This window comes from Neolamprologus multifasciatus, chromosome 15 (assembly GCF_963576455.1).
Source record: "Neolamprologus multifasciatus chromosome 15, fNeoMul1.2, whole genome shotgun sequence".
NCBI lineage: Eukaryota > Metazoa > Chordata > Actinopteri > Cichliformes > Cichlidae > Neolamprologus > Neolamprologus multifasciatus.
The window spans coordinates 14049543-14059962 of NC_140453.1; the positions used below are offsets into that span (position 1 = coordinate 14049543).

Below are 10420 nucleotides of genomic sequence, written 5' to 3' on the forward strand. Positions count from 1 at the left end.
GCACAAGACAGACAAAGTTGATGGTTTGGACATGTATAGAAGATAGAGATTAGATGAAGGATGTTGGGTTTATAAGGAGCTGCCAGGCAGGAGGGAAAGAGGAAGACCATAGAGAATGGTGCTTCGTAGTATTCAAAACAATAAAAACGAATTTTTATTTTATTTTTTTCTTACTAATAAAGGTTTTAAAACTTTATTCGTGTTTAGTACCATGAACCCTTACTGATCTACGTCGACATGTGAACCACGCTATGATTGGACAGTTTGTAGCGCAACGTCACATCCGCAGGTGAAAAACGAGAAAACCTTTGGCACACATGGAGGAGAATAATTCCCAGATACTCGAAAACGCCCACGCTGAATTTAAAAGGGAGAATTTTAAAATGGCAGAAGAGCTGTACACAAAGTTTATTTCTTCCTGCTTACAGTCCAGGTATCGTCATTTTATTCTGGAGACGCTAAAGGCTAGCTGTTGTCGTTTATAACATGGTGGTGTTACGACACATTCTGTTACACATTAAATTTTGTGACCCGTTGTCGCTAACTGCTAGCTAATTTCAGTTTCCTTCCTCTCTCTCATGTTCACATTTAACTGTAGCCATGATTTTAAAAGGGGGTTTTAAACTGTGTTATATTTGAACAGGGAATGTGAAGCAAGCAGTTTAGCAACTGCTTATAACAACCGCGGGCAGATAAAGTACCTCCGGGTGGACTTTCGTGAAGCGGTGGATGACTACACCTCTGCGACACAAGCTGACAGCCAGTTTGAAGTGCCTTTCTACAACAGAGGACTAATTCATTATAGATTAGGTAAGAAGAAGCAACAATTAAGCGACAGACACAGCTCGCAGCAGCAAGCCAGTTCACATCAACAGCCAAAAAAAACCCCACCTCAGCTTCCGCCCATTACCTTCAAAATAAATGTCTTTTTCTCTGCTTCGTTTTTATTAATCTCTGTAGGTCCTATTTGAAAAGAGTCCACTAAAATGTAAATAAGAATCACAAATGAATAATGACAGAAATAATTCACCCATTGTATACCATATAAATAAATATAAGCACACACTGTGTATTTATATGTGTGAGGTCAACATATAGGTTGAACCTCTCCATTATAGCAGACTTGCCTGTTTCCTCATAATCATCATCTGAAACACAGATGACACTATGTCTATTAGAAGAATGACATTACTCCTTCCAATTGCGTTGAAAAGGTGTTTTAAACTATTTTGGCTAGACAGTATTTATGATACAAGTACAAGTCAGGTTTTTAGATCCAATCATAGCACAGAAACAGCTGTTATCAAAGACTCACAGAGAGTTTTGTGTTTCAGGTAGTACATTTAGATCTGCAAAAATAAAAAGCTTGGAGGTTCCTCCGTTCTTGGTCCATTATTGTGACATGCTCCTGCTTGGTGCTATCATGAAGGATGATTATATATCCTATCACTTTTATGCATATGATACACAGCTGTACCTACCTATTTATCACCATTTTCTCTGAAACACTTTGAAAAAGACAGGAGCCATGTTATCATTTTGATCTCAGTTTTGATCGTTAATTAGCATAATGTGCTTTCTACGTTTAAATATATATCAATAGTTATATATCAACTGACTCTTAGAAATGGGTCCATGCATTCATATCGAGGAGGTTAGACTACTATAACGCTCTATTTGTAGGATTATCCAAATCGGGCAGGGAAAATCATCGCAGACCCCTCACACCCTGGTCACAGACTTTTTGATCTGCTGCCCTCTGGCAGACGTTACAGAAGCCTGCAGACCAGGACCACCCGACATAGGAACAGTTTCTTTCCCCTCGTCATCTCCCTTCTAAACCGTTGACCTGTCACACTGCTCCCACTGCCAGACTGCAACTGCACCTTATGTACATTCTGCAGTATTCATTCCACCTCATTTCATTTCTGTATTTTATGTATATAAGTTTAGATTAGTTATTTATAGTTGGTTTACACAGCGTTGTGTATGTATGTATGTGTAATGTGTATATATAGACACGTGTGTGTGTGTGTGTGTGTGTGTGTGTGTGTGTGTGTGATTCACCATCTACCGGAACCAAATTCCTTGTATGTGTCTACACATATACTTGGCCAATAAACACGATTCTGATTCTGATCATTAGTAGGACAACATAAACTCATTCAGAATCTGGCAGCCAGAACCCTTACACGTATACACAAATTTTAACATATTGTCACAAAATGTGGCTTAAAAAGAGATGTGATGATCTGTGGATGGCTGCACCTCCACTGAAAACTAAAGATGATTACAAGAAAGGACAAAGACAGCAAAGACAAAAGACATTGTATATAAGAATAAACGCAAGACAGTAGAATCAGTAAAGGCTTCTGAAATCGTCAACTGTTATTCTGTAACTGTTTGGTGCTTTCTTTTCTATGACACTAGATGGAGCTGTGTATTTGCAGTCAAACTTGCCACAACCCTTGTGCTTTTACTGCCCAACAACTGCTGACTCTTTAAAATCCAGCCTAGAAGTTTATTATAAAAGATACCCCTATATTTAATATGTATTTACAATTTTTATTATCTTACAGGCTTTTTTGACAATGCCAAGAGCGATTTCCAGCAGGCATTAAAGCTCAACCCGGATTTTGAAGATGCCAAAGTGAGCCTTCAACAGACACTTCTGGACCAGGAGCACAAGATAAACAGGGGATACTGACAGCTTCTGAACCTACATGTCATGTGTAACCTCTAATCCTGCTGATAACAAAATGTACACCAGTGCACTTAATATCAATAATTGTCCAACTGTTTTTATTCGCTTGTCATTTTTTTGTTTTTAAATATAAAGTCATTTGCACAAAGAAAGACAGAGCTGAAAATCAAAGGATAATTGATCAGATGAAGCAGACGTCCCACTGGATCAGGGGCCACAGTTGATGGATTTTTTTTAAAGAAGAGCATTAATATTCTTTTTTCACACCGACTCAAGCTCCTCTCAGTTAGTGAAAAATTGATATCCCTTCATAAAGGGCCGTATAAGACTGTGACTGGACACTGCAGACTTATCGACCCATCAGGTGAAAGCCTGATAAATGTTGGAGCCCCCTGTTGAAGGTTGTAGGAGAGGCTTTGCGACTTTAAATGAACCCTAATCAGAAGCTGACATAAAATAATAATGAGGAATGTCTCAGCTGCATAAAGCACACTTTGTGTCCTAAATTGAAGCTCAGACACAGCTTAAGTTTTAATACAACAAGGTGATGTGGTTTTAAAGGAAGGAAGTCAGCAAATATAGAAACAACAAACATACACAGAAGACAATGTAAATATAATATAGACAAATGTAAATAGAATCACAAATCAATGACAATAAATTATTTAATGACACATGTCTGTCTCGCGCTTGCTTATTCACACAAATACAGATTTTGTGATGTCCTACGAGAAGCAAAGGCATCATAAGTGGAGCCTCCCCACAGTGAGTGAGGCAGGAAGCATCACTGATGCGTTTCACCTGTGCAGAGGTGATTACCTGCTGTATAAAACAGCTGCTGACGCCTGAGTGAAGCAGTCAGCTCTTTTGTGTTGGAGCTGGTTTGTTGGTGGTAGGTCTTGCTGGGGGGTTTTAATGCCAAGCTCTGGTTGGGTTCAGTAAATTTTTTGTTTTTGCATGGTTACATTGACATGCAACATGTGGCGGCTTAAAAACATGTAAGTTTAAGTTTAGTCTTGTGTAGTTTCCTGACGGTTACTCTAATTTTTCTAAAATGTGCATTTTTTTTTTTTTTTTCCCACCTCTTCAAGTTTATTATGGAACTTGATGGCTGCAGTAATTGTTTTGGGTCAAGCATGGCCAAATACGAAGCTCGCTTCACAGTCAAGTAAGACTAACTCATGTTAAATTACTCCAGATCAAATTAAGTGAGGCTACACTACCTGACCATCGTCTTCTTTCACAGGCAGTGGTTTAAAGGCAGACTGTTTAGGAAATCTAATGAGGCTGTCAATGGACGAGGCTCTAGCAGTGGGGAACCAGCTTGTAGTGGAAGCCATCAGTGAGTTAGAAGGTTAATTAGGAACAGGCTGTGTCATTGCTTTGAGACGTGATCCCTCATGTTTGCATGTAATCTCCAGATGGCACCCAGCGTGTCTTGTTGACACCCACCTTGGCTGCTCAGTGTGGGTACAGCATGGAGTCTGACCCCTGGGGTAACACAAGAATCTACACGTCTCTGATGGGCTGCTTTGTGGACAACAAGGTATGTTGAGCTGAGGTGGAACTTTTTTTCTTTCCAAACTTTACAAATTTAAATGTCACCTAGATTTTACTTCAACCTTCCATTTAATAGAAACCTTAATTTTAGGTCTGCAAGTTTTGCAATTAAATTTGCAAATGAGTACAGGTAATAGTGTGTCAGGAACAGACTTTCAGGGGGAACTAACTGCTTAAACTCTTCTCTTATAGGATGATGCAACATTTAACATTGGCTTGAAACTCCAAATGTACAGCCAGAGGCCATCAGATGTGGTAACTCATGAAGTGAGTCAGACGTGCAGCTACACTCGCTGGGCCCCTAAAGAGGTTCTCTGTGAAAGGAACTACATGGAAGTAGGTTACTTCATACTGCCAGGTTTACTTTAATCCTTATGCGCTTCAAACTCTTCAATTAGCTTTGTCTTGTCTTCTAGGTGTCAAACTACTTGATGAAAGCTAATCCACAAACTAAGCGGCCGGCTCACGATCAAAACGTTGACTCATATCTGCTTGAGGTGCCTAGATTATAGAGATAAGAAAATTACTAAATGCAATTCAATGAAGGCTCAAAATGTTCCATTTTGCTGCAGGACTCTGGTGCATCACATGGTATCTGGAAGATGACATTTTTCACCCCTGAACCAGTGGTAATGGTGCCGAGGGAGGCTGAACAAGCTGGCTACAGTGCAATGACTACCTCTAACAGACTGATTATGCGAAGCCCTTACAATACACCAGAGACCTTCTCAGAGGATGTAAGGATTACTTCATAATGGATAATTATTTCTGGTAATTAAAAATGACAGTAAAGTCCATATTTGTTTTTATAATTTTTCCTTAAGGTGGCTGGAATCCCCATGGCAGTCTTCAAGGTGAGCGTCTACAACAAGGCAGAAAGTGGTCTGGGTATTGTGAACTTGGCGGCAGCTTGTCCCACAGGTGAGCATCAACCCTTCACAGTAAGCATTAAAGTGTAGAATTGTCAATAAGTTGCTTCCTCTCTTCAAGGGGGCGTACTCTTCACTGAGAGTGTGATCTCTTGGTACATCCCTCGCCGCATGACCCCTCTAATGGACGGCACATTCAGAATTGTAGAGATGCACATGGGCATCAATGGGCAGAGGCTGGATGGGTCTCAGATGGCTGCGAGAGGGTACACACTATCCACCACAGACTTTCACATTGTTGCTGAGATCCCAGTGGGCTCACCCGATGGTTACTACAAGGTCTGGAAATCTACCTAAACATGCAACTTGTTTGTATGTACGTTTTATTAAAATGCTATAAATGATTGCAGAGTCATGCCCCAGAATACCAGTACCATGTCACCTACACTGTGGAGCCGATGCTTGAGGTACTCTGGAGGGCAGATGGGACTCAAGATGATATAAAATACAAGGTTTTGTTCCCCATTACAACGCCTCTGATGCCCAGACTTCCCCATGTGGAAGATTGTAAGTCCCACTTAAAGGTAAAGAACTGAAAGTCGAGCCTTTAGAAAAAGCCTAAATGCGTGGCTTGTTCCTCAGATACGGTTCCAGAGGACGGTGTGTTTAGTGTCAGGTTGGGGGACTTCTTTTATGATGTGGAGCTGAAGAACATCACCTTTGTTACTGGTGTTCTCACTGTGGAGGAGAGCAATGCCAGAGGCCTCATTGTCCAGGAGCACATCTACACCAATGGCACAAAGGGCTTCTCTTTACAAGTGGCCTTTGATGCCGATGTCGTCCTGAAGACCGTATGTGGCCAACTATTGGAAATTGCATTCAAGATTGTACTCAAACTGCCAACATGACTTTTTTTTTTTTTTTCCCCTTAAGAATCCCGAACCCTTGGTTACAACCTACTCTCTCCCTTTGACCATTGGGTTGCTCATCCTGCCTGATGGAACTTCCTTTGCTCATGAGGTGACACTGCAGGCGTCTCTGCAGGATGTTGGTGAGACTCTTTTCTAGAATTGAACATTGAGCTTTGAACTCCAGATGGTTGACTTTTCTTTCCCTCGCAGTGCTGCCTGCACTTACTGGCACCTGTGATCAGAAGCACTTTTACATCAGGGTGAAATATGGCAGTCAAGGCCGTAATTTTGAGACCACGGTTGGAACGCGACAGCTAACCCCCGACCTGGATAAAGCCTACAAGCTGCAGGAAAACCGCACACACTTGCACCTCAGAGTGCCCTACAATGCCCAAGACTCAAACTTTGAGGTGTGTGTATAATATAACTCTTTGAAAACCTTCCAAGCATAGACCGGAAAAGCCCTGTAAATGCCACTCTCCTCAGGATCAGAATTAAATGTGCTCTGAACATCTTCTTGCAGCTGGTTTCCTCAGTTTCCATCCAAGCCAGACTTGACATCGTGCTCTGGGAACCAAACAATCAGTGGGTGCTTGGTGACCTCTCCCTGGCCTGCAGCTTCCCCTTGATGACGACTAGTAAGATTTGATCACTTAAACTACTCATTAAAGTAACAAACAAAATCATAATAATGTCTACTTTCTTCAGAATGCTATCCTAATGGAACAATAACAGCAGTGGCTGTGAAGCTGGAATCTGTGCCCAGTCTCGTCCCAAGTCAGCTAACTTTGAAGGACCGGTCTTGTAGACCAGTTTTCAGCAACGATCGCTTTGCCCACTTTTCTTTCTCTGCAGATTCATGTGGAACAAGTAGAACAGTACGTTTACAGACCTTTATCAGTTGAAAGTGCCTTTTGGGAAATGTGTTAATCAACTTGGGTTTTTTTTTTTTTGGTAAGTTCTTTGACAACTACATGCTTTATCAAAATGAGATCAGCCTTTATCATAAGGTGACAGCAAAAACATCACCTGCTGAACCTGGGTACAGGTAGGTAGACTTGACCAGTGAGTTATCCTGATGAACTGCTGATTCAAAGTTTAAAATGTGTTTTTTTTTTTTTTTTTTTTTTTTTTTTTTTTCCCCCATCCTGTTTAGGCAAACCATCTACTGCTACTACATGGTCAACAAAACGCAAACTGTTGCATTCAGTCACAAACCAAGGAGCTATGATCCTAAAGCAGAAATTGGGACAGGGCTGCTAATGGTGCAAATGAGGCAAGCCCAGGGTAAGTCGACAGTCGGTTTGCTAAAAGGTGGCGAATTTGACGTCTGTTCTCTTTAGGTGTATACACCACCTTAGAGTTCTAATTGAGCTTCTCTTCCAGATGCTGCTTATCAGCACTTTTACAAAGCTGAAGATTATCCACTGAAGAAATACCTGAGAGACCCCCTGTTTTTTGAGGTGGTGCTGATGCAGTCAACAGACCCCCAGTTGGAGCTCATTGTGGAGAACTGCTGGGCTACTCTTCAAGAAGACAGGACATCTGTACCCCAATGGGACATCATTGTGAACAGGTGATGGCATTAAGTAGACTATCTCAATACTTCAACTATGTAGTCCAGCTAACTTTGCCATAGTCTAGAGTGGGAGGTTAATTACTTGGAAAATGAGTCTTCATGGTACATTTAAAAAAACTTTTTCCTCACTAGTTGTGAGAATCACGATGACACCCATGTGACAGTCTTCCATCCAGTTAAGGATAATATTGCCATGCCATCCCACGTTAAACGCTTCTCTATGAGGATGTTCACCTTCACCAATGACAACGAAGTTCTGAGAGATCAGGTGATTCAGGCAATCTAGTCATAGGGCTGTCTAATGCAATACTGTATCAATGTGTATTTAACCTTCCAGTCTCCCCACAGATCTATGTGCACTGTGATGCAGTGATTTGTAATACAAATGGCCCACCAGATGGCATCTGCAGAGGCCAGTGTGTGCATCCCACAGGCGCAAAGGGCACTAAATTTCAAGGGCTAAAAGGTGCTAAAAGGGGTATGTGTTAATAGTGTAAGTAAGACTGGGACAAACTTCAAGTTTGAAGTGCAGTTGGTGACTTTTTTCTTTCCCATTTGCAGAGCAAAGAAGTACAGAGTCAACCCACCAATGGCAGCTCTCCTCTGGACCCATCCTACTTTCAAATTGATCTTTCAATAAAAAAATCTTAAGCTATATGGTGTCTAAGATTTTCAATTTGTAAGTTGGGTCATAACTGTAATATAGATGCAGGCCTCAAGTTCTAAACTGTTCTGGTCGACATCTTTAACTGGCTATAACGAGGCCTCAAATGTAAACATCAGTTTAATTAAAATAATGCCACTTGAATTTGCATAATGCACTTGTCTGAACACTGGGTTCAGACAACAGGGCATTGACATGTGAAGTAAACTGCATGGTGTAGAGTCATGGGCTGAGCTTCACATGAAGCATTAGGCTTAAATTACTTGTACAACATTGCTAAAACTTTCAAAGGGGCGTACTGACTGTTTATAAATGCAATACTCTGTGGCTGGGGCTCAATTCACAACCCAGTGTGGCTGAGTTGTCTTTGTAGCTGACATCTTGCTGTTTGCCAAGGCTCGTAAATGCTGAGTGATTCTTAGTGACTGTGAAAATGGTACTGACTGTGGTTAATGCAGAACTAAGTATTAAAATTAAATGTCTATTCTGGTTTATACATGTAACTTTACAAACAATTCGTGCTACTATGGCAAATTGCAGAACTTCTGTAGTTGAGCAAGTTTATCTAACAGACTACTCACAGAGTTGCTTCTCCTCATAATCATATTTTAGTGACAATGAATTTGTGCACCTTCATAGCTTAATTTGTCTGTGTAAACTTCTATACTTTAAACTAATCACCTGTAAATTATTATGGCAAATTAGCTACAGTTTTGTGGTTCAATATTTTTTCTAGTCTGTTTAATCCTATAGTTTAAGTGGCTTGGAGGGGTAAAAAAAAAAAAAAAAAGAAATCTTTAATCATTACCAATAATCATCCCACAGATCTAATATTATCTACAGCTACTTAGTTCCATTGATGTTAAGTTAGACTCTTTTTCTCCAATCGATCTTTCTGAGTTAACTTCAATAATTACTTCCTCCAAACCATCAACGTGTCTTTTAGACCCCATTCCTACAAAACTGCTCAAAGAAGTCCTGCCATTGATTAATTCTTCGATCTTATATATGATCAACCTATCTCTAATAATCAGCTATGTACCACAGGCCTTCAAGGTGGCTGCAGTTAAACCTTTACTCAAAAAGCCATCTCTAGACCCAGCAGTCTTAGCTAATTATAGGCCAATCTCCAACCTTCCTTTCATATCAAAAATCCTTGAAAGAGTAGTTGTCAAACAGCTAACAGATCATCTGCAGAGGAATGGTTTATTTGAAGAGTTTCAGTCAGGTTTCAGAGTTCATCACAGCACAGAAACAGCTTTATTGAAGGTTACAAATGATCTTCTTATGGCCTCTGACAGTGGACTCATCTCTGTGCTTGTCCTTCTTGACCTTAGTGCAGCATTCGATACTGTTGACCATAATATTCTATTAGAGCGATTAGAACATGCTGTAGGTATTACAGGTATTGCACTGCAGTGGTTTGTATCATATCTATCTAATAGACTCCAATTTGTACATGTACCTCACACACTGAGGTTAATTATGGAGTTCCACAGGTTTCGGTGCTAGGACCAATTCTGTTTACATTATACATGCTTCCCCTAGGCAGCATCATTAGAAGACATAGCATACATTTTCACTGCTATGCAGATGACACCCAGCTCTATCTGTCCATGAAGCCAGATAACACACACCAATTAGTTAAACTGCAGGAATGTCTTAAAGACATAAAGACTTGGATGGCCACTAACTTTCTGCTTCTTAACTCAGATAAAACTGAGGTCATTGTACTCGGCGCTGAAAAGCTTAGAAATATGGTATCTAACCAGATTCTTACTCTGGATGGCATTACCTTGGCCTCCAGTAACACTGTGAGGAACCTTGGAGTCATTTTTGACCAGGATATGTCCTTCAACGCACATATTAAACAAATATGTAAGACTGCGTTCTTCCATTTGCGCAACATCTCTAAAATTAGAAATATCCTGTCTCAGAGTGATGCTGAAAAACTAGTTCATGCATTTATTACTTCCAGGCTAGACTACTGCAATTCATTATTATCAGGATGCCCAAAAAACTCACTGAAAAGCCTTCAGTTAATCCAAAATGCTGCAGCAAGAGTACTGACAGGGACTAGAAAGAGAGAGCATATTTCTCCTGTTTTGGCTTCCCTTCATTGGCTTCCTGTTA

At 40.5% G+C, this 10420-nt stretch overlaps 2 protein-coding genes across 2 annotated transcripts; both read left to right on the forward strand.

The window, feature by feature from the left end:
* The first annotated feature begins 260 nt into the window (after positions 1-260).
* Positions 261-3418, forward strand: ttc32 (tetratricopeptide repeat domain 32). Its single transcript, XM_085133868.1, has 3 exons — positions 261-433; positions 644-810; positions 2580-3418. Exons 1-3 carry the CDS (start codon positions 318-320, stop codon positions 2705-2707), a joined length of 411 nt encoding a protein of 136 aa, XP_084989994.1. The 5' UTR covers positions 261-317; the 3' UTR covers positions 2708-3418.
* A 165-nt stretch (positions 3419-3583) lies between these two features.
* On the forward strand, positions 3584-8278 carry zpax1 (zona pellucida protein AX 1). The gene is made up of 21 exons (XM_085133850.1): positions 3584-3702; positions 3796-3872; positions 3951-4046; positions 4126-4250; positions 4457-4600; positions 4681-4761; positions 4837-5001; positions 5089-5185; positions 5255-5472; positions 5544-5700; positions 5776-5984; positions 6067-6184; positions 6255-6454; positions 6568-6682; positions 6753-6922; positions 7004-7092; positions 7201-7331; positions 7431-7620; positions 7756-7891; positions 7972-8101; positions 8185-8278. The coding sequence occupies exons 1-21, from the start codon at positions 3662-3664 to the stop codon at positions 8250-8252; spliced, it is 2757 nt and encodes a 918-aa protein (XP_084989976.1). The 5' UTR covers positions 3584-3661; the 3' UTR covers positions 8253-8278.
* The last annotated feature ends 2142 nt before the right edge of the window (positions 8279-10420 follow it).